The sequence below is a fragment of the Grampus griseus genome (assembly GCF_964374135.1).
Source record: "Grampus griseus genome assembly, chromosome: 12".
NCBI classification, from domain to species: Eukaryota; Metazoa; Chordata; class Mammalia; order Artiodactyla; family Delphinidae; genus Grampus; species Grampus griseus.
The window spans coordinates 63,622,330-63,645,176 of NC_139006.1; the positions used below are offsets into that span (position 1 = coordinate 63,622,330).

The 22,847-nt window shown below is 53.0% G+C and overlaps 1 protein-coding gene across 1 annotated transcript in view; it reads right to left on the reverse strand.

Moving 5' to 3' along the window:
• The window catches only part of ZBTB7C (zinc finger and BTB domain containing 7C), a 290,645-nt gene that overhangs the window by 4,822 nt on the left and 262,976 nt on the right, over positions 1 to 22,847 (reverse strand). Inside the window, exon 3 of the mRNA XM_082667995.1 lies at positions 6,290 to 7,510. Within this exon, the coding sequence (XP_082524121.1) occupies positions 6,290 to 7,494 (1,205 nt within the window). The 5' untranslated portion in view covers positions 7,495 to 7,510. The remainder of the gene's footprint in view (positions 1 to 6,289; positions 7,511 to 22,847) is intronic.

Sequence of the window (22,847 nt, forward strand, 5' to 3'; positions counted from 1 at the left end):
TGCATCTTTGAATCTCCGTTGGCATGAGCTGGACCACCAGCCCCCCTGGCTCAGAGCCTGCCATATTATGGGATGGATGCTGGTAAGCCCTGGCTCCTTCCCCTTCTGTGCGTATCCTGTGTTTGGACACCACGCTCCATCCCTTAGGTTCCCACCAGATGTCCAAGCGTAGATGCCGGCACGTGTGCTCTTTCCTTCCCAGCCGTGAGCCCTCCTCTTCCCTGCACCCACATCCTTCCTCTCTGAGTTTACCCTTGCAAACTGCCCTGCCTGAAATGTCTACCACTCCCAATCCCCCTGATTCTTCAGTGGTCAAACTCACGTGCAGTCTTTCATAAACCCTTCTCTGTCCACCCAGGCCTTATCCTTTGCCCTGACCTTCCAGAGCACTTGAACGCTGCAGCCCGAGGCAGGTCAATTGAGGGGCAGGGAGGGAGCAACAGAGGACGATGTGTCAGCATCATCCTCTTCTGGCCCCTAAAGGCCCCATACGTATCAGCATTGCCCTCCCAGCAAGTCCCGAGCCCTGGGGTCCCAGTTTCCCTGTCTGTGCTCTGTGGCCCCAATTCAACCACACAGGTGCTCCTGGCAGATGGGAACACCTGTTCAGAGGCTGTCTTTCCTGCCTTTATTTCCCATGCATGCTATTCCCAGGGCAGGGCCGTCACGTGTGCTGTTTCCCTTAGCTGCCCCTCATGCCTGCGGAGCCACCGCCCTGTCCCTGGCTCCTGGGGCCCTGTCTTATTAGGCGCCTAGACAGCAAGATAATGCAGGAAGCAGCAAATTCATGGACAGTGAGCTGCAAAAAAGGAGCCAGGCTCAGGGACGTTCCCGTCAGTACTAATCGTGAGCGCGGGTCAGGACCTAACCGCACAGGTGGTTGGTTATAAGGGCTTCAGTAAAGCCCGTGAAATTGGCCCTTCCATCATTCTCGTGAGGAAGAGGAGGCAAAGAGAAGTGCTGTCATGTGTCCAGAGCTTTCCTGATCTTGGGCAATATATGGGGTCATAAATCTGGGCGTGAACTTAGGGAGCACCTGCTCCAACCCCCTCATGTTACACATGGGGAAACCGAGGCCCAGAGAGGGGAGGTGACTCAGCCAAAGTCACACAGCTACTTAGAGGCAGATGCAAGCCCTCAAGCTGGGGTTCCTGATCACCACGGCAGTGCCCTTTCCAAGGGGCTGCAGTCCCCAGGAGACACTGCCTTCTGTGTCCCCATGTGCCGGCCCTGCTCCCTCCGCACTTGTTCAGCATGTGGCCCGGATGGTACTGGAACCTGCTCGGATAAGAACCCAGCAGATGCTTTGGAGTTCTGCCCGGTGCTCCTCACGGTACAATGGGTGGTCATGGCCGCGGCCCGCTGGTGCGGGGCCACTTCTCAGAACTGCCCAGTCCAAACCTGACGTGCTCCTCCCTCACCCTGTCCCCTTGTCTGCCGTCTCATCCCTTTACTCTGCACCTGGGACCCAGGCCAGGTCACATGCATGCAAGCCTTGACCGGTATTCCCCCTTCCAGCTCGGAGAGCTCATCGTCAAGAAAGATGAGCCAGTCCTGGTGATATCATTCCCCTGAGTGAAAGGAAAGGGCCCCGGGTCCTGGGCCTCAGTGGAGGCTCCCAAGTGAGGATAACGCTTTCCCAACACCATCCACTCAGACTTCTTGGTAACCTGATGGTCTGAGACAAATTATCTTCCTGCTGCCACTGCTAACGATACTACATTATCTTAATAAGGTCCCCAGAGCTGCCAGGAGTGGGAGAACTAAGAAAAAAATACAGGGGGGAAAAAAAAAGCATCATCTGCCAGGCTCCCGGCCTTGTTTGGAGAGGGAACCGTGGGGCGCCACGGAGCAACCAGCGTTTGGCTTGCTCTGGGGGCCAGGGGGTGGGGGCTAAGAGTTGCAGCCTTCACGGGATGTCGGTAGGGGATTCAGTGGAGACTGGGGAAATCGTGGCTCATCAGAGATTGATTTCTCGGGGTACAGAGCTTGGGTTGCCCATCCTTCTCCTCCACGGGACCACTGTCGTCTCAGGAGCTGGCCTCTTCTCACGTGTGGCAGTTTCTCGACTTCACCACGTGTCCGCCAGACCTGACTGGAGCGCCTGTGAGAGCCAGGCTGCGGGTGGGATGCGGGGGCTGCAGGAGGGAAGACTGCCCAAGCATGCGCTCCAGGGGCTACCCCGACAGGCGGCCTGTACTCAAGGACCCACGTGGCAGGACAGGAGCAATTAAGAGTCTTCTGAGGCCTTCACAGGCCCAGGCCAGGCCTAATTGGTGGTGATGACAGGGGTTGGGGCAACGAGGAGGGGGAGGGCCCTGTGAGGTGGGTGGGCAGGGAAAAGTCCCACCAAGGGCAGCAGCGTCCCTCTGCACGCAGAGAGGATGAATACCTTCTTGTCCTCCCTGGCCCACATGCTCCCCGTTCTTCAAGGCGCATCCTAGGGGCCACCTCTGGCCCACGAACCCTGTAGTCCTGACCTTTGGCCCAGGCTTCCAGACTTTCTGGGAATAGAAGTAAAGGACTCCTGACGAGGAGGGTCTGGGGGAATCTTGGTCCAGGCTACCTCTGCTCTAAGTCCTGGAACTGTTTCTCTCTCCCAAGTCAGAGCCACAGGACCAGTTTCATCGCGAGCTGTCTCTGCAGCCAGCACAGACTGCAGCCGTCCTCAGGAAGAAAATGGTGACCTTGGACCAGGCTAGGGGAGTGGACACATAGACTCAGGCATAGACAGAGGAACTTGGAGTCCAGGTGATCATGGGATGGCCAGAGCTAGGAGGGGACAGCATGGGGCCAGAGATACACCATCTGGTTGAAGCCTTTGAGGCCTTTCCTGTGGCTCCAGGGGTGTCTCATAGCTGGAAAGGTCAGTGGTGGGACAACTGTGGGACTGGCTGAAATCTAGAGCTGGCTCGGAGGTGAGATTCCCGACACCAAGGAATAGACACGTGATGGTGGGGCTGCAGTCCCTTCTTGGACACCCACAGAATGAGAGCAGTAAGTGGGGCCTCAGGGGCAGAAGGGGCTCTGTTGGAAGGACGCCCAAGGCCCCTCCGCCGTGTTGCGCTGCTGAAGCCATGAAGAATGATGTTCCCACGGGGCGTGGACATGCTGGGAGCTGGCATCGGAGGCCATAACTCAGAGCCGGGGCCACCTTGCAGGGGGAGGGTGGGTCACTCCAACGTCCCCCCGGAGGGAGGGGAAGTGGGATCAACATCAAGAAGAGAGGAAAGGAGGCCTGACCGGAGAGCAGAAGCTCAGCTATAATTAAGCAAAGACTCGGGCTCCAGAAAGGAAAATAGTGTCCACGAGGAGGACGTGAGGGCAGCAGGTCAGGGGTCCCTCAGCCTCGCGGGGGGTCCAGTCCCAGGTAGTGGCTTTGCATTGCAAGGGAGTCTGGGAATTCCGAGTCAAAGAGGCAGCAGCTGCTGCTCTCAGTGGCTGCTGAAGACGCCTCCAGCTGAGGAGGGCAGTGTTACAGATGTTGGCAGCAGGAAGTCAGCCACAAAGGGGGGGCTCCCCGTGGAAAGGCTGCGAGAGGACTTGGCTATATAAAGAGTTACAGGCCACCCGGACCTGGACAGGCCAGGGTTGAGGCTCTCTGAAGGCTGAAAAGAATCCTGCAGGCAGCTCCGGGGAGGCGACAGAAGGGCAGCAAGGAACCAGCGATTCCGAAGAATGTGATGGGGAGGGGTGTCGAGGGGTGTCCATCATGGGCAGCCACAGCCCACAGTGAGAAATAAAGTCCCTAGGGGAGGAGGCCAAGAAACTCTCCTCCACCCTCTCCCCACTCCGGGTATCTCTGCTCCTGGGAAGGGGACCCCAGAGCTCTTCTGATCTGTCTCAGGAGGGCCAGTGCCCAGTGGGCACCGAGTGAGGGGAGATGTGGACGGAGGCGGGAACGAAGCTGCGCCAGCTGGAGACAGGCCTGGGGGCCCGGGTGGCTGGAACCCGCCCCACAGCTGATCTGGCCTGGAGGGGTGGTGAGCCGGCAGGCACAGCGACCACCCTGAGTGATCAGCAGGAATGTGCTGGGAGGGAGGGTTCTGGAATGCGACCCTCCTATACAACACAGCATTGAGGCCCAAACCAGGAGGCCCACGCAGAGGATGTTCTGGTGTCAAGAGGGCGAGAAGTCTGTCTCGACTGACCGAGTTTAAAACTTTCCCTAGGGAAGGCAGGGACACAGACCACCATGGCCCTCACAGCGGAGTGTGGGAAAGGCCCGGAGGGAAGTGGGGAACGGAAGGGACATGGGGACTTGGTGAGGGGGCAGGGCAGACTCGCTCTGAGGTACCCTGAGATGCAGCACATCCCCTTGAAGCCACAGACAAGGGTCTCCCCTGGACGGAGGGGTGTCCCCAAGTGTCAGCCGTCTGTGCAGGGGACAAGCAAAGGAGGTGGAGCCCAGGTGGCAGGACTCAGGGGCTGGCTTTTCTGGACCAGGCCTGTGAAGGGTGTCCACGTCTTGAAGTCATTCCCAGGGGGCTGCGGAGAGGCACTGGCTCCAGATGCATGAACTGTGCTTGAATCTGGACTGGGCTCTGGTTTATCTTCCGTTATCCCTGTGCTCTTGTCAAGCCTTTACAGGGGTTCTATGGCTCTAAGGTGAATTCAGGAGAAGAGGAGGGAGGGAGGAGGAGGCGACGTAAGAGTGGCAGGGCCAGTAGTGGGGGGCACCCGAGAGGGGGTGAATCTCGGGGACTTTGGGGCCAGCTGCTCTGCAGCGGTAAGAGAAGCAAGCACTTGAGGTCAGCACGGCTGGGTGGAAGGGGACACACCCGGGGTATGGGGGGCCCTGCCCCTCTGCACCCGGAAATTCTCCCTTCACTGTCAGCTCGGAGCAGCTGGGAGATTCTGCTGGGGTTTCCTTCACAGAAGCAGCTGTGAGGGGACCCAAGGCCACCTCGGAAACAATCCGCGTTGTCTTTCGAAGCGGTCACCGGAAGACCCTGCAGAGCTGTTTTCACAACTGTCAGCTGAACACGTTTCTGTACCCTCTCTGGCAACCTCAAATCGAGTTTTCAAGCCGCCAAAGAGAGTGCGTCTCGTTACTTAGCAGAACTCATCTTGTTTTTCCCCCAAAAGCACTGCCCCTGATTTGATAATCGACCTGATGCCAAACATTGCTTTCTCCTCAAAACCCAGAGCTTTGGGCCCACTGGGGCAAATCGAAAGAACGAGCCCCCAGCAATTCCCAAAGATGAACTGCTAGGGGGCTACGGGGTGGCAGCAGCACCACTGGAATAAGCGTGGGTTTCTCAAGGCGGGTTCTCTGATGGGGACAGGGGCAATGTGGGGAAAGGACCTGGTCTAGGAAGTCACAGTCCCAGGGCAGGTAAACCACATCCGACACACTGAAATGACCAAGCCCTGATGCAGGGCACTCACCAGAACCTTCCGCAGTGTGGACACGGCTGAGAAGGTCAGCCTCACATCAGAGACCACAATCGGCACCAACAGACCTTATCTCCCCCAAATGAGGCCCATCAAAACCTAGCACTGGACAAATCGGACCCCACATCATCCCACCAATCAGTTTTGACCACAAAAGTTGCTGTGCAGAGAAGGTACACAACACACGCGTGCTGAATGGGATGGAGTCCGGGAAAGATGAAAGGCTTATCGTGTACTGATTTCAAAGTTCAACTTTTATAACGGCATAGAGTTAACCCTCTTCCCAACATGGACAGTCAAGGGGGAGAACGTAAAAGGAGGCCCAGCCTTTAGGTCTGACCCAAAATAGGACTGAAAGGGCCTACAGGGGTCTCACTGGGGTTCAAGTCCCAGCTCTGCCATTTCCCAGCTGGGCTTAGGAGTGGCTGACTAGCCACTGGGAGACAGATCACCTATCTGTGGACAAAGCCCATGGCCCTCCCTGACTTCCAGGACGTGGCGGGGGCGGTAGTATATGTAATCCATTCAAGACAGGCCCTGGCATGCTGTTTGGGCTCCAAATAAAATAAAGGAGGGGCTGCACTCCATTGGGGAGCTTCAAACCGGCTTTCCTGGATCTACAGCGGGTGCTGAGATCGCCCCTCCCCGCTTCTGCCTTAACCAGAACAGCTCCGCTCTGATCTCTTTTGCATCTTGGCCTTATACCTAATAGCATATATAGGAAAATATCTGAAAATCACTGCCCCAGCTAATGCCTAGCACCTGTTCTGGCGATGAGCTTGCTGTGCATCTAGGATCCAGCTGGACCTCCCCTGACCTGGGTCCCTCTCCATCCCCGAGGCCCCCGGCCCTCCCCGCCCTGCCCCTCACACCCACAGGCCTCCGTTCGCACCTGGTGAAGCGGACCTCGCAGATGTTGCACATGTATGGCTTCTCCCCGGTGTGGGTCCTCATGTGCCGTGGCAGCTTCCCGGCCCCCATGATGACTTTGTGGCAGATGGGGCACTGCTGAGAGGCCTTGGGCTTCAGCTTGCGCTCCTCCACCAGCGGCCAGGGCGGGAAGAGGCCCCCTAGGTGGGTGGCGCTCAGGAAGTTGAGATAGGCACCGTAGTCATTCTCTGCCTTGATGGGGCCCAGCGGCCCCCCGGGAAGGTCCGGGAACATGGCCTTGAAGAAGTCGCTGGGGAAGGGCGGCGGCGGAGGTGGGGGCAGCTCCCCCCTCTCCTCCTCCTTGATCTTGCGGTTCTTGATGACCAGGTCTAGGGGCCCGCTGTCCACGGGCTGCTCGGGCAGCTGGGCAAAGGCACCGAAGTCCCCCGACCAGAGGTGTGGAAAGAAGTCCGGGACGAACGGAGATAAGGAGGGTCTCCTGTCGGGGATGTTGGCTTTGGGGTACAGGTTCTCCCTCAGCAGAGATTCAATGGAGAAGTCCCGGATCACGCCCAGGTGGCCAGGGCTGCCGGCCCGGAAGGAATCGGGGAAGTCCCTGGGAGCGTCTGAACAGGCCTCCGAGAGGTGGTCCATCCTGGAGGGGCTTTGGTGGCAGCTGATGTCCTGGGGGTCAGGCAAGTTGTCTTGATCAGCAAAGTCCTCCGTGTCGTCGTCCTCCTCCTCCTCTTCCTCCTCCTCCTCCTCTTCGTCCTCCTCGTCGTCGTCATCTTCGTCATCGTCGTCGTCCTCTTTGTCATCCTCCTCCTCCCCGTCCCCCCCGGGCTCCATGATCTCCAGGCACACGTTCACGATGCACTGGATCTCCAGCATCCTGGCGGCGTTGAGGATGTGCTTGACGTTGGAGGCCGTGATGGTGAGCGTGGAGGTGTAGGCGAACTCCAGGATGGCGGCCAGCGCCTCGGGCTGGACGAAGTCGATCTCGTAGACGTAGGGCTGGCTGGCTAAGGTGCCGGCTGTGAAGAGCTTCTTGAAGTACTTGCTGCAGGCGGCCAGGACGGAGCGGTGGGTGCGGTACTCCTGCTCTTGCACCACCAGGAGCACGTCGCAGAGCAGCCCGTCATGCCGCTGCTCGTTCAGGCTGCACAGGACCTCGCTGCTGTGGTTGGGGAAGGGAATGCCGATCAGCTCGTCAATGCCATTGGCCATGTTCTCAGCCAGAGCCCTGTGGGGACACACACAAGGAGAGACCGGGTTAGAGGACGTGGCCCCAGGAGGGGTTGCCAGCTCCGGGACCCTGGCCCAGGGAGGCCAGGCCGGTGGGCGTGCTTGCCCACCCCACCCCTGCCTTTGCTTGGGGCTCCCCTCCCTCCCCCTCTGCTAGAAACCCGGCCCCTCTTCCTCAGCTTTTCCCAATCTCACCTGGAACTCAGAGCCCCGCTCAAAAGCTGGGGCTTCTCAGTGAACCACTGGGCTCTTCCCGGGACCCCAAAGGCCATTGGAGTTGGGCTTGTCATTGGGCAGCTGACGTCTGCCTTTTAGCAAAGGCTGTGGAATCTTCTCGCAGGCCCGATTTCACTGAATTCCACTTTGGGAATGTGCGATTCCTGAACGCGGGGACGGACAGCCATGTGAAACTCCATTGCTCTGTATGCGACGGGAATGGTGGCCGCTACGGACTCACACAACGTCTGGGGGTCAAGCGCCAAAGGAGGAATTTTCTCTCAGGACTCAGGGCTCCCTCTGGGAGAATGCTTTGGTTTATTTCACAAATCCTCTGACTGACTCCTCTAACAGATTCAGATTTTGCTACTTGTGGCTACTGATGCGGGCTGTACTAACGGAGGGGGCTACTAACGGTAGCTGGTTGTTCCCCAGCCCAACTTCATACGTGGCAGTCTTAACCCCCCAGTATGTCAGTGTTCCTGTATTTCGAGGTAGGCTCTTTAAAAGGGGAATTAAGGTTAAAGTGGGGTCCTATGAGAGGGCTCTCATCCAGTATGACCGGTACCCTTACAAGAGGAGAGCAGGGCACAGACACACAGACGGAAGACCATGTGAGGACACAGGGTGGAAGACAGCCACCTACAAGTCGAAGAGAGAGGCCTCAGAGGAAACCGACCCTGCCGACACCCTGATCTTGGACTTCCAGCCTCTCGAACTGTGAGAAAATAAATCTCTGCTGTTTAAGCTCCAGTCTGTGGTACTTTGTTACCGCAGCCCTAGCAAACAGATAACAGCTTCTAGGAATCTTCAAACCGATCTCGTGGCCCATTTTCAGCAAGGGAATGGGGGCCTTATGGCAGGTGTTCTGCTTTCTGACCTATTTCTGGCTTCATCTTAGCTGATGAGGTTTCCCTTCATTTGCAATTCTTGATTTTTTAGAAAATACTGACCTCCTATATGTGTATATCTGTGAGCCATTTGACCTATAAATATTTATATTCAATATTAAATTCGAGCTCATTGTTAGCTAATTTATCATGTCTGTATTCTGTTACTCTTCGGGAAACATATCCCTACGGGGAGAAGCCTCTTCTAAGACACCTCAGCATTATCTATACACAAGACATGAAGTGTGGCCGGTCATAGCCGCCAGCGGTCGGGGAGGGGGGCGCAGAGGACAGCAGGCACCCCCTCCCTTCAGGGAGCAGAATTCACAACCCAAGTCAACAGATTCAACCTGGACCACAAGCCACCTCAATTTTTATTGCAGGGCACTGACGGCCCTGCTACTCGGGGCAAAGCTTGGCTGTGGCCCATGGATAAATCCTAGCAAAGGCCTGGCCCTTCCCCGGCTGCAATTACAGTGGGGAGAAAAGAAAAACAAAGTCTGGAAGACCCACGGCCCAGTGGCAAGAGCTTTGGGGATCCCCACATACTTATCCTCGGGATGTCTCTGCCCTGAGAAGGCAGAGGCAGTGAAAGGGGAGAAGGGAGAAGCGCCAGGCCCACAATATGTGCCCCAAGTGGCCTGGAGGCCCCAGGGACCCGGTGGGGTGTCAGGGTGCAGGGTGCTCTGCCCCCCTCGTCCCTGCTCCTCTGTGGGTGGTGGAGGGCCTTAGCCTTCCCCCAGCAATCTCGCCCGGGGAAGGTATTCAAGAGGTTTCCCAGAGCAAAGGCCTTGCTGCTTTCCTGCCTGCTTAAAAAGGGCCAGAGACCCCGCAGGCCGTGCATTCATTCTCTAAATAGACTTTGGGTTTCTTCCTGTGCCCTGTCCTGCTCTGGGCTCTGGGGGTGCACAGAAGGCAAAGCAAGCAGGCCCTTGCTCTAACAGAGCTCACGGGGACATAACAGCTGTGATAAAGATGCAGCAATACCCACCCAAGAGGAATAAGATATCACCACACACCTATCAGAACGGCTAAAGTAACAACAAGTGACAACACATCGCTGTGTCCGCCTGGCTCTCTCTGGGTTCTCTCACTCTGGGGGAAGCCAGCTGCCATGTCACCAGGACAGTTCTTTGGCGAGGTCCACGTGGCAAGGGACCGAGCAGGTCCAAGTTACCAGCTGTGCGAGTGAGCCACCAGGAGAGCGGGTCATTCAGTCCCAGTCAGGCATTCAGGGGACAGCACCCCTGCTGACAGCCTGAGTGCGGCTTCAGGAAAGACACCGAATCAGAACCACTTAGCAAAGCTGCTTCGGAATTCCTGACTCATAGACACCGGGGATAGTAAACGTTTATTCTTGTTTTAAGTTACTCAGTTTCAGAGTAACTTGTTATACAGCAATAGATAACATAATAGATAACACAGGAAGATAACAGATAATACAACAGGCAACACAGAGACAACATTCACTTCATAGACATTATGAGTTTGTGATAGCTATCATTTCTGGCAGATGGCATTAAATGCTGTCTTCTGACAAAATCAGTATATTACGACACTGGTTTGATAGATGCAAGTAGATGTATCGAGGAAATGACACCTTTTTCTAATTCCCACGAAGCTACCCTAATGGTAGCAGGGTTCTGACCCTCCGAGGAACCTTCTCACCTGAAAAGACTGTTCGTGAATGAAATGCCCCATCAACTATTAAAAGCCCAAATCATTAAAACCTCAGGAAATTAGTTCTTTCACGCAAGTTTTCTTGCTTGCCGAGGGCTTATTCTTATAAAGACAAAAATGTTTTAAAATGTTTTTCAGGAAAAATTCCCGCAATTCCTTAAACTTATTCCTACCTTCTTAAATAGAGGAGCGGGAACCCATTGGATGGGGTGTAGGTGATCCTTGTCTCACCCGAGCCCTCTGAGGGATGGACAGCACCACCCCTGTGCTAAATGTCCTGCTTCCCATGCTTTTGGAGCTGGTCTGCTTGGGCCTGGGGGTCAGAAACCACAGCTGTGTGACTCCGGGAGGCCCCACCGCCTCTCTGGGCTTCTCTTTCCTCATCTTGTCATTGGATGGACAGGGGAAATCTTACAACCGGCGTCATGACCATGAGAAAGCACAAAGTGGATCTGGCAGTGGGGAGGGGGTGACAGGCCTGGGTGACCCTGGACTTGAAGGCTGGTCTGTCCAGCAGCGACTTCTCACCATGGCATGGTTTGGAGTCTTTGTACCATTCCTGGAGGAACAGATGTAACCACAGAGCTCGGGGCTGTTTTTCCTGGCAGGAGGTAGCAGGGGAAGGGGGGCTGTGGTTTGCTGTTTTTATTAACTCTTTGGGAAAAAGTGCCCCCACCCTGCCTACACTCTGGAAGCTTCCCTGGTGACCCTAAGAGCCCCATGCCTGGCGGGCCCGCAGACAGCAGTGTTCCAGAGGGGATGCCATGTCCAGCCCCCACCTTTGCACCCAGGCCCTCCATCCCCTCCCTTCCATCCCTCCCATCGCCCAAGCCAGGGCACTCCTTCTCCAAGAAAAACACGCTCAGGAAAGAAAATTACACACACACACACACACACACACACACACAAACACAAAACCAAACCGCTCGACAGCTAGGAGAGGCTTGACGCAAAACATGAACCTCTGGTATGAAGGTGATAGAAAAAATATAGAGCCAAGAACTAATGGCGGAGGAGGAAGAGGGGGAAAGAGGAGCTTGCAAATGGAAGAAGGAGATTAAAGAGCCAGAATGCAGGGCGGGTGAAACCTTTTCAGGTGTGGTCCCCATTCTAGAGGACATGAGGCTCACCACAGCCTCCCCTGGGGCTGTGCCCTCTGTGGAAGGTTCTAGAGCCCAGGTACGTCCAAGTAGCCTTCTGGCAAAGGCAGCACTTCTCATCTCCGGCCTAGGTTAATTCAACTGTAACATGAGAACTAGCCTCAGGTACTCTACCTGCCTCAGGTACTCTACCTGCCTCCCCCCTCTCACTATAGGGAGATGGGTCATGCCCTTTAGCTCACCAGCTAAAGAGGAGGAGGGGGTGTTTCTATGAGAAGATCAGAGAAGAGGTGGAGCTGGAGCCTTTGGAAGGAGAGAGGGGGCCTTGGACTCAGAGAATTGCACTGTAGAAACCTGGCTCTAGAAGTCCTCCGAACTAATTTCTTGAGTGTGACTTGAATTTTTGTTTTTATTTGTGTCCTGTTCTAATTGCCAAATCAATCAAGCAGGCAAGCCAGCGTTTATAATAACAATCAATACCAGCTACCATTTATCAAGTGCCTGTAACGTGTCGGTCATTGCACCTCTAAGCCTTCTTCAATCAACACGACCGTGAAAGGTACATATTTTTATCATCACCTGCAATCTAGAGATAAAGAAAGAGTATGGAGAGGGTAAGTGTCTTGCCCAATGCCACACACAAGTGTCCGAACCAGGGCCTGAACCCGGCTGCATTTGGTGCCAAAGCTCACGTTCATTCCCCTTATAACACTGCCCCTTACAAAGTCCGACTTGTGGGTAGGGGGATTTGGACCCTAGCCCCCAAAGGTTTAGAGATTTAATCAGAGGGCTGAGGGTTGTACACTAGGGACCTAAGACCCAAGCAGGCCAGGGGGGCTCAGGACTGAGCACCAGTGACAGAGGTACGGACACGGAGGCAACAGACCCCTGCGGGCTGGGGGATCGGAGCAGACTTCCAGGAGGAGGCGCCCTGTCTGATCTGTGAAGGATAAAGAAGGTCTCACTGGGCAGAGGGGCAGGAAGGACCTGCCCCGTATCATTCGGATCTGGAAAGCTTTGGATTTCTAGAGTCCCGCCTGAAGGTGTGTTTAACCTGGATCCTGAGCGAGATCACACAGGAAGCTGTTCTCAGCCAGCGTGTGCCTGAAGTTGGCTGACAGCCATCTGACAACAGGGGGATTATGCTGGGAGGTGGAGAGCGAGGGCCCTGCTTTAGGACCTCCCGGGTCCACATCCTGGCCTCGGGGACTAGGTTTCACCCTCCTGAGCTCAGTTTCTTCATCTGTTCAGTGGGGATGGTAAGAGTTGCTGGGCGGATCAAATGAGGGAAGGCACAGGAAGTGCTCCTGGGACAGAGGAGGTACTCAAACACTGCTGGCAATTAGGAAGTCCGGGAGGGACAAAGACACCCAACAGGGGTCTTGACAGAGGGAGGTGGCGTCGTACCAGGAACTAATTTCCCTTCTGTATAGTTTTGCAGAGACCATACTGTTTAATCACCTCTCCCAAAGACATTCCCAGGGCCACCCCAGCATGTGGAGGACATTGTAGTCTTCCAAGGTCCTTTCATACCTCCTGTCTCATGTACTCCTAACCCAAAGAGGCAGGCAAGGCTGGTAGAAACTTTACGCCTACTTTACAAATGAGGAAAATAAGGCACAGTGAGTAGCTGATGCCCAAGGTCACACAGCACATTAGTGTCAGGGCTGGAACTAGAACCAGGTATTCTGACGCCTAAGCCTGTGACCCCAGCCGGGTGTGGGGTCGTCTGGCTAGTAGGCACCCCATGTTCTAGGACTGGTTTTACTAGGAATGTGAAGTGCAGGGATTGGCAGATTATGTGTATACTCCTGCTGCCCTCAGTTTGCTTATGTGGGAAATGGGGAAGTAACTGCATGGATCTCACTTGCTCCAGGATTGTCTCTTCTATGTCTGTATCATTCCCAGGATGCCATTAGGCAGGAACATGGGAGACGCTGAATGAATGAGGTCTGTTCAAATACACAGTGGAGAGAGCCTTGAAGTCACAAAAGGCAGTGGGTGGCCCCAGCCCTCTGCACTGGGGACATCTGACATTTGAACAGAGCCCTATCATTCGTAAAGTGCTTATATCTATTCATTTCATCCTATTATGAGTCTCATTTGATGGGGACCAGAGAGGCTAAGTCCTTTGCCCCAAGTCACATGGCTAGAAAACAGCAGGTCAGGGATTTGATTTCTGCTCCAGTCCCATCCCTTTCCTGTCCTCCATGGCGACCTCAGTGATGTGACTTTCAGGACAATTCTATTGCCTTGGTCCACAAGTCCAGTGCCTCCTTGAGTCATGCTCAGGTCAGCAAATCTGGGGCCCAGGATGATGCTTCCATCTGCCAAATCCCCACGGCAGACTGGCCCCAGTTGGCAGGCTCCCACTGCCCTGGGAGTGGTCCCCTCTCCAGCCTCCAGTTCCTCCCCTGCCTGGGCCTGGAGCTTCAAAGACACCTGGCAGAATTAGTGAGGGCGAGGGTGGAGTTGCACAGGGGCAGAGAAGGGATGTGGATTCTTTTCCAGATTTGGGAATGAGGCTAGATAGCACCTACCTGCCTCCTGGGCTGGCCCTGGGAGTCTGAGCCAGACACATAAGTGGTATCCCTTCAGACTGTGGTTCTTTAATTATGTATTCATCCTTTATTTATTAGAGGGCGAGGCGGGGGAGGGGGGAAGACTTGTTTCCTTTTAAGAGAAATTGCACACCTCTTTATGTTCCAAATAAAGGATTTACTACTTGTGTTTATTACAGGCGATTTCCCGAGCCAGAAGACTCCTTGGGAGGCTTATTAAACCTTATTAAACCACCGAAAATTTAGATAATAAAATAAATCACTTGTTTCCCATAAAGAGCACTAGGCCCCGGGTTACGGAGCTTCAGAATCCCAGCTGCCTCTGGCTGCCTTTGCAGGACGTTTCCCGGCTGGTGGGCTGGTGGGCTACACTCCCCACGGCCACGAGCTCACAGGAGGGTGGGGAGCCCCCGGGAGCACTATTCTTTTAGCATTTCTGCCCAAAGCAGCCGTCTCCTGCAGAGGGGTGGGAATGGTTTAGATTTTGTGAGTTATTTGAGGAGTTGTGTTCGGAGTGGGTTAAGAGGCACCACTTATTTCAACCCTTCCTGGGGATGTAGTTTAGTGTTTCTTCTAGAAGGCACCAAGGTGCTTACACAGCTGGCCAGCCTGAGTGCGCTCTGCCGTCCAGCCACCTTGACCTGTGAGCCCAGGGATCCCTGTGCAACTCCTATTGCCGCTGGGCCAGGGGGCTTGATGGTGGGAGAAGGGAAAGCACTGCCAGGTGAGAGGGCCAGAGCTGGAGCGGAAAAAGGCCGAGGCCTGTTTTGGGAAAGGGCATGAAGAGGCGGGGCTGAGAAATGCCCAGGTGTGCAGTCCGCAGAGGGGGCTACGACGCTTCTGGGGAGGAGGTGCAATTAAAGTCTGCACTGACAATTCCTCTGTGCTCTGCAGCTGAGTTACTGGTGACCTTGGACTGGCCACGTTCCCTTTCTGAGCTTCGACTTCTTCTTTCATGTGAGACCAGGAGGCTGTGAAGGTCCCTTGCTGCCCACACACTCGATGGTGCTATGGTGTCCTCTAGCCGATCCACTTAAATATTCTGGTTCCAGGTGGACCTTTGGATTCTGAGGTCACGAGCAGCTCAGCCTCTGCTGTCTTGGGGCTGCTGTGTCCGACTGTGGACTTCCTGATTCTGTCCTCTACCCCCAACCCAGGTGTCTCAGGGATGCTGCCAGGTTACACAGGGAAATAAGTGTGAACACACATTGGGGTCTGGAAATTGCTTCTCCAGAATGTGCCCTAATTCATTACAAACAATCCTACAGGCCCTGTGTGGGGAGCATGAGGAAGAGACAGGCACCCAGCTTGACAGAGATACAACATATGTTGTATTCCTCCAGCTGATATAGACAGAATGAAACTATCAGCTGAGATGTACTGAGTGTTCGGTGTGAGTTGCTGACCTAAATATTTTATGTAGATTCTCTTACTTAATCCTCTCCAAAGCCCATTTTTCAAGTGGAGAAACTGAGGCAGAGTTGGGACTTGAACCCAAGCTGTCGGGCTCCAGGTTTCCTAAGCGGAGTTTACCCATCTGCGGCTGGAGAAACAGGGATGAAAGGGATGGAATTCCTTAAGGACTCACAGAAAAATGGGAGATAAAGACAGCAGTGCTAAGAGCTAGGCCAGAGGTGAGGACAGGGTCCCTTGGGGGCAGGCCGAGGGGCAGGGACTCCATTGGGGTGGGGTTGGGGAACTCCACTGGGGAAGCGCTGGCAGGGAGAGGAGGCCTCAGATGCACTCGGACTGTGTAAGAGGCCATGGGAAGGAAGGAAGTCAGGGAAGCTTCTGGATGGGAGAGGAATCTGCTTGGAGCTGCATTTGAGGAGGTGTCGGCAACAGGCTGTCCTGGAAACCAGCTAGGATAGTGTACCCTCTGACCCGTTACTCACAGCCACACCCCTGCTCCGGACCCCTGGGGTCAGAAGGGGTAGGGAAAAGCTGGGGGGTGGGGTGGGGGCGGAAGGGGCCGAGGGAGGAAGGAGGGCAGGATCACACCCCCAGGCCTCATCCAGGTATAAGATGTCCTAGTTATGCCTCAGCTCTTGAAAAACACGTTGGCCTCCCTGCTGCTGTCCACTTCGATTTGGAGATAAGGCCTGGATCAGCGGCCCAGCCGGATGGCCTCAAGGATCCCACCCCAGCCTGTGTTTTCCAAAGGAAGTGAAACCTCAGATTTGCCTCAAAACTTGCACTTTTCTTCTAAGCAGACGCCGTCCACCATGAGAACCGCCTGGCATTTGGCTGGAAGGACAAACTGGAAGCTTGCAATTTTCGGGCTTAATTGCACAGTTAGTTCCATATAATATTATTATATAGAACTTTTATTGCATCGAGAAAGTCCAAGCATTTCCTTTTCTTATTTACACTTGAGCCCTGTCCCTCCTCGGCTATAATTTTCTCTCTTGCCCGCTGTAGAACTGATGGCTGTTTGGTTCCAGGAGCCCTCTCCAAAGAAAGGACAATTAGGATGCGAGTGGAAACTCATTTGTCACGAGCGGTTTCCTCATGGAATACAGTCAATTCGCAAACGTTATTGATCACTCACCACGTCTCGACTGGGGCTTCATGCTGTGTGGGGCTCCAAACAAGACCCTGCACCTGCTTTTGAGGAGCTTCTGACTTTCCTGAGCAGTAACACTAACCCACAGCAAAATAGTAGGGAGAAACAGGAACCCAGAAGGAATCCCGTGTGAGCTGGGTCCTGCAGTCGAGGATGTGGGAGCCAGCAGGTGGGCGTCTGGGCTACACAGCTGTCTGGGCAGGACCCCAGAGCTGGGCAGCTGTGCTGGAGAGACTGCTGGAGGGTGTACAGCAAACACCCCCTTTGGAGCACAGCCCAGAGTCCAGCCACCCCTGTATGTTTGGTTTCTCCAGTGCACATCTCCGGGGATGGGCGCTTTCCTTCCCTCTGCCACACTTGCCCCCGGCCTCAGCAGGCAGCACCAAGACCAGGACGCTTTCACAGCCTCTGGGGAGGGTGCCTGACCGGTCAGCACCTTCCAAGTAACTCTCCCCACCCCCTCCACCCTGCCCACCACCATCCATCATTTATCTGCACTGAGAGTTCTGGTCTCCAGACGATCAAAAATTACAGTGAAAATATTCTCAGGGGACAAGCACCCCCCCCCATCTGCACTCCTCAGCCCCCAGCCCATAAAAGCCTGGCTGATGTACTGATGAGCCAGAATGGGTTCAGCAGGTTCCCGGTACCTAGGAAGTCTGGTCCCCCTTTGAAGTCTCAAGATCAAAAATGTTGAAGAAATACAAGGTTAAAGAGTTAGAAATGAGTTGGTGAAAAAACATCATTATTTGCAGAGGATATGACTGGATACTTTCCTACACGCACAGTGGACAAGTTCAAAAATATATTAGAGGATCCCATTTACTTGGCAACGAAAATAGATACAACACCTAGGAACACGCTCATGAGAAATGTGCACGATCCATACAAAGAAAGCTTTAAATCATGACTGAAGCATTCTTTAAAAAGACTTAAGTGAGGGCTTCCCTGGTGGCGCAGATGGTTGAGAGTCCGCCTGCCGACGCAGGGGACACGGGTTCGTGCCCCGGTCCGGGAAGATCCCACATGCCGTGGAGCGGCTGGGCCCGTGAGCCATGGCCGCTGAGCCTGCGCGTCCGGAGCCTGTGCTCCGCAACGGGAGAGGCCACAACAGTGAGAGGCCCGCGTACCACACACACAAAAAAAGAATAGCCAAGAGATTTCTGAAGCAGGTGACTAATGGGAGTAAGGGGACCAGCCTTACCAGATATGAAAACATAAAGTCATAAAAATAAAATATTTTGTAATGGATCATGAACAGAGAAACAGATCAATAAAATGTCACTGGCAGTCCATAAACAAACTCACATAAATTCATATGCATATGAATTTAGCAAATAGTAAAGGTGAGATTTCAATTTTTATTTTAAGATGGATTTTTCAGTAAATGGGATTGGGAAAACTGGCCAATCATGTAGGAAACAAAACAAAACAAAATGTGGACCCCTTCCCCACTCCTTACACCAAAGTAAATGATGGGTACAGTAAAGGTTTAAAAGGTTAAAGAAAAAAGAATTATGAAAAAAAATTGGAGAACTGTTTTATAATCTCAAAGGGAAATGTTCTTCTAAGTAAGAAACAAATAAGCTGGGAAAAATATTTGCAAAACATATGATGAAGGGCTAATCTCCTTTATAGAGAGAGCTTATATTAAATCAGGAAAAGATCTATAGCTTGCTAGAAAATTGCAAAAACTGTTTTAGCTTAAAAAAAAAACATGAACAAGAAGATCAAAGAAAAAGAAATATAAAAAACTTTTAAATATGTGAAAAATGCCCAGCATCACTCAGGATTAAAGACATAAAGATTAAATACAAAGAGATTCTAATTCTGATGACCTAGAAATTTCCCTTATGGATATTATATTCATTATCAAATGTATCCAACTTAGGTACAAAGCTCATCCCTGCAGCATTGTTTCTATAACCAAAGACTGGAAGCAAACAGTATGTTCATCAATGGAGGGCTAGCTGGGTACACCATGGAGTACTATGCAACCATGAAAAAGAATGAGGCATATCTGTATACGGATATATGGAGAATAGCTCTAAGATTCAACTGCAAAGCATGCTACATAGAGAGTGGTTTGTTACCATGTTTGGAAAGAAAAAGATGACCACATGCACATATTTTTTGGTAGATGCAAAGGCTAACTTAGGAAAGATACACTGAAAACTGGGTACTGGTTCTTTCCGAGATGGTGTTGGAGAGCTGCCAGTGAGGGGTAGAAGGTAATTTATTTTTCTATATGCACTCTTTGGTGATATTTGACTTTTAAAGTCATTACTATTAAAAATGTTGAGTGATTCGAATTCTCTCCCCTCTTTCACAAAACTCCCAAACTCTTTGGGATTTACTGTAATGTCTGATCACTGCTGATTTGTTCTGGGGCTTTTTAGCAACTCTATCTCAGTTTTTCTGTCTGTAAAATGGAGTTAACAACACTGGGCTGTCTATCTCCTAGGTGGTGGTGAGGATCAGATGAGAACTGGATGAGAACCGTCAAGTCCTGCAGGATACAACTGTAGGATATTAGGAGTGGCCCATGGTCTGACCAGAACCTGCCTACGACATAGTAATATTCCTGTGGCTAGAAAGGCAGGCTATGCACGGGAGCTGGAGTCTCCAATAGTGGAAGAACCCATGATTTCAGCCTCAGGAGGCCATTGGTTAGTCCAACATTTATCATACAGCAACAGAGAACACAGGGAAGAGAGGAAGCCAGAAGGTTATTTTGGCGCCATCTGAACTTCAAGAACCCTGGCAGGGTCTGGCTGCAAATGATGATCTTCCTGATAACAAAACCTTACTGCTTTCTAGTCAACACCTATTTCACATGCATTAACTCAGTTGTTACACCCATTTTACAGATGTGGCTACTGAGCCCTAAAGGATTAAAGCGACCCGTTCAAGGCACCCAGATAGTAAGAGGCTGAGCCTCCCCACCTGGATCTAGTCATTTCTTTACTACAGAATTTTGATGACACCCTTTAGGGGATCCCACCATTCCAGTCTGCCCATCACAGTCCTCCATAGTCTGGTCTTGACCTTACTTCCCAGTGCTCTCCGACCAGGAGTCTCTCTTTAAAGCTGGCTTGTGCACTGCCCTCCAAACACACCATGCTCATTTCAGCCTTGTGCCTGTTGCTCTAAGCGGTCACACCTCCAGGCCCACCTCTCTCTCTCTCGAAGAGACCGAAGAGAAAGAGACTGAGCTCCAGTCTCACTTCTTCCCTAACACCCTCCCCCTCTAACCCAAGGTGATGTTTCATCAGTGTCAGCCAGGTTCCAGGATGGCCCCCAATGATCTTCACTTCCTGGTATTCACACTTTGTGAATTTCTTCCCACGTTGTATCAGGGTTGGTCTGTGTGGCCAGGGAAGTGATGGTGTGAGACTGCCAAAGCTAGGTGATAAGAGACATTGCCACTTTTGCCTTGCTTTCTCCGGGTACCCATGCTGTGGGAGAAACCTCTTATCATGTTGGGAGATATGCAAGCAGCCTATGGAGAGGTCCAAATGGGCAGGAACTGAGACCTCACCAACAACCAGAACCAAGTTGCTAGCTACTGAGTGAGCCATCTTGGAAGCATGTCTTTTAGTCCTAATCAAGCTTAAGATGACCCCAGTCAGTCAACATCTTGACTATAAACTCATGGGAAACCCTGAGCCAGAACTGCCCAGCTAAGCTGCTCCTGAATTTCTGGGTATAAAAATCATGAGGATAATAAATGTTTAGTGTTGTTTTAAGCAGCTAAGGTTTGGGGGCATTTTTGTTATACAACAATAGCTGACTAACGCACCCTTTCACCCCCTTTCAGGAGTTAGGATATTATCCCTTGGCCCTTACCCATTTACTGTCTTGCCTAGCTTTTCACATGTAGAATCTTGTTTCCCCAATGAAACAAGAAACATGTGTGGTTTATAATTCCCCTATATCTCCCATCATGCCTAATGGGGGGCTGGGAACAGAGGGTGAGATCCACAATCATTTTCTGGCCTCCTGTTTGTGAAGAGAAGGTGAGTGTGTAACTGAAAGGCTACAGCACATGAATGCACGATGCTTCCTCTTGACTAGTAGCCTTACAAGCGTGCAAACAACTCTCACAGAATACCTGCAAACCCACCACCTAAGACCTACAGCTCCGCCCTCACACCGGAGCACTCCCTTGTGAGCATTCCCAATGTTCCATGGTGAGTCACAGTCGTGATTCACCCCCAGGGGCCTCCCAGAGGGATGGAGAGGAAGGAAGCCCTGGAAAGGGCCCTTACTTCTTACTAATGACACTGAATGCTGGCTCGTTTCCAAAAATGTTTCTTTCAAAGCCGGAGTGACAGCCCCCACCTTCTGATGCTCAATTCTAAATAGATGGTATGCTTAAGCCCAAAGAACAGTGTAGAAGTTTAAGAAGTTTAAGAATCATAAAGAGAAATCCTGCCGAGGGAGCTGTTGCTGCTCCTAAAACAGCTCCACCCCACCCCCAGCCTCTCCAGAGCTGCCTGCCCATCCCCAGAGACACATCTCCAAACCCACCCAGGCTATTCTCCCTACAGGCAGCGGGTGGGAGGACACGACCCTTCCTCCGCTCCCTCCCTCCTCCCATCTCTTTCCCAAGCCAGCAGGCTGAGTCTTCAAGACTAATCCAAAAAAGCTAAAGGGCGGAGGGGAGCCCTTCTGTAAAACGGTGTCTAAACAGAGGCAGCTCCACCAGGTTTTTGGCCGGGTGGGTGGAGGTGACCAAAGATACAATTATAACGTAGCCCATCCTCTCCCACAAGACCGCTTTAACCAGCGTGTAATAAAGCCCGGCTCATCCACCCTCTGATGTGGATCAGATGAGATGCATTTTTAGCTTTTCTGGGGAGTCTGTGCCAGCGGGGGAAGCAGAAGGGGGAAGAAACAAACAAATAAGCTACAGTCATTGGAAGAAGGAAGAGTCAGAGCCTACTGAGCAGGGATCCGGAGTCCGTCCTCTGCTCCTGCCACGGCTAGCTGTCCTGGTCCCAGCCTCGGCTGGGACTGCACCTCCCTCTCTCTCGCTCCTCTGCTCCAGACGTCAACGTGCTGTCCCTGCACCATCTTGGCTACCTGTGCCTTCCCCTCCATTCCTGCTGCCGCTCGTTCAGAAGTGAATCTGTTCTCACCACCGACTCCCAGCACGTATGCCGGGCTCCACCACGTGGGTCCTGCCTACCTTGTCCGCCTGCCTGACTGCAACGATTGGAGGGTGTTACCAGCATGCCCAGCTCCCACCACCTCGGCCTTTCTCTTCTGTCCCCTCTGCTGAAGGCTGCCTGCCTGCCAGCGTCCTCATCCTAGCCCACATTTAGCGGGCTAACTCTTGCTCATCCTTTAAGACTTGACCCAGGCATCACCTCCTCCAGGAAGCTTTCCTGAATTAGGTGCCTGCCCTCCATGTTCGTTTCCTTCCCTCTCTCCCAGCCCTCACCACATAGAGAGGTAACTGGAAAGTGGGTGTGACTGTGATCAGGCTGTGGGAGAGGAGGGAGAAGTAATTCTGGGATGTGAGGTGCCAAGAGGGGGGGGGTCAGGACAGGGGTAGACAGACCACAGTGGGTGCTGCAGGATGAGCACTGGAGTGTCAGGAATCCCCATAAGCCATGGGGTGAGAGGGGCTGCCAGGGGTGGACAGGAGCGTGTTCCAGTCCAATCCCAGCTGCCTGAAAGGTGGTGACAGAGCAGCCGTGGTGTTAGGGGCTGGGGCGGGATGGGACAGAGACAGGGCCAGGAGTGTGACCCTGCTCTGATCCCTACAGGCCAAGGGACTGTCCATTCAGGGAGGAGGGCAAGACACCTTGGAAATGGCTATAGGCAATTTACAAAGCTTCAGTTACTAAAATTGTAAAAGGACGATGTGTATCCCAAGGCAAAGCTCATCGGAAAGATGGGTAGTGATGAAGACTTCCTAAAACAGACAACAGTAGGATTAGACAAAAGTTAGATTATTTATATCCCCCAGGAAGTGTCATTCCTTCCTTTTTTCTTTGCCCCAACATTCACCATGGTCTGCAACTGAGGGCCACAGCTCATGCCTTCCCACCTGGGAGCTTGTGGCCTCCTCCTTTCCTTTGTCGGGGACGCTCTCGCCTGCTCCAGTAGTCTGAGCCTCCAACAGTCCTGAACACTCATTAAGCTCCTCAGGCTACTGGAGATGAGGGCAGAGGGTCTTCAGACACATAAGAACCCCCAACTCCATTAGTATGCTGAGCAAACAATTTCTCACACATACACATATGGCTAGTTTTCAAATGTGAGCAGATGGGATTGTGACAGATTCAACACAAAGGCACATAAAAACATT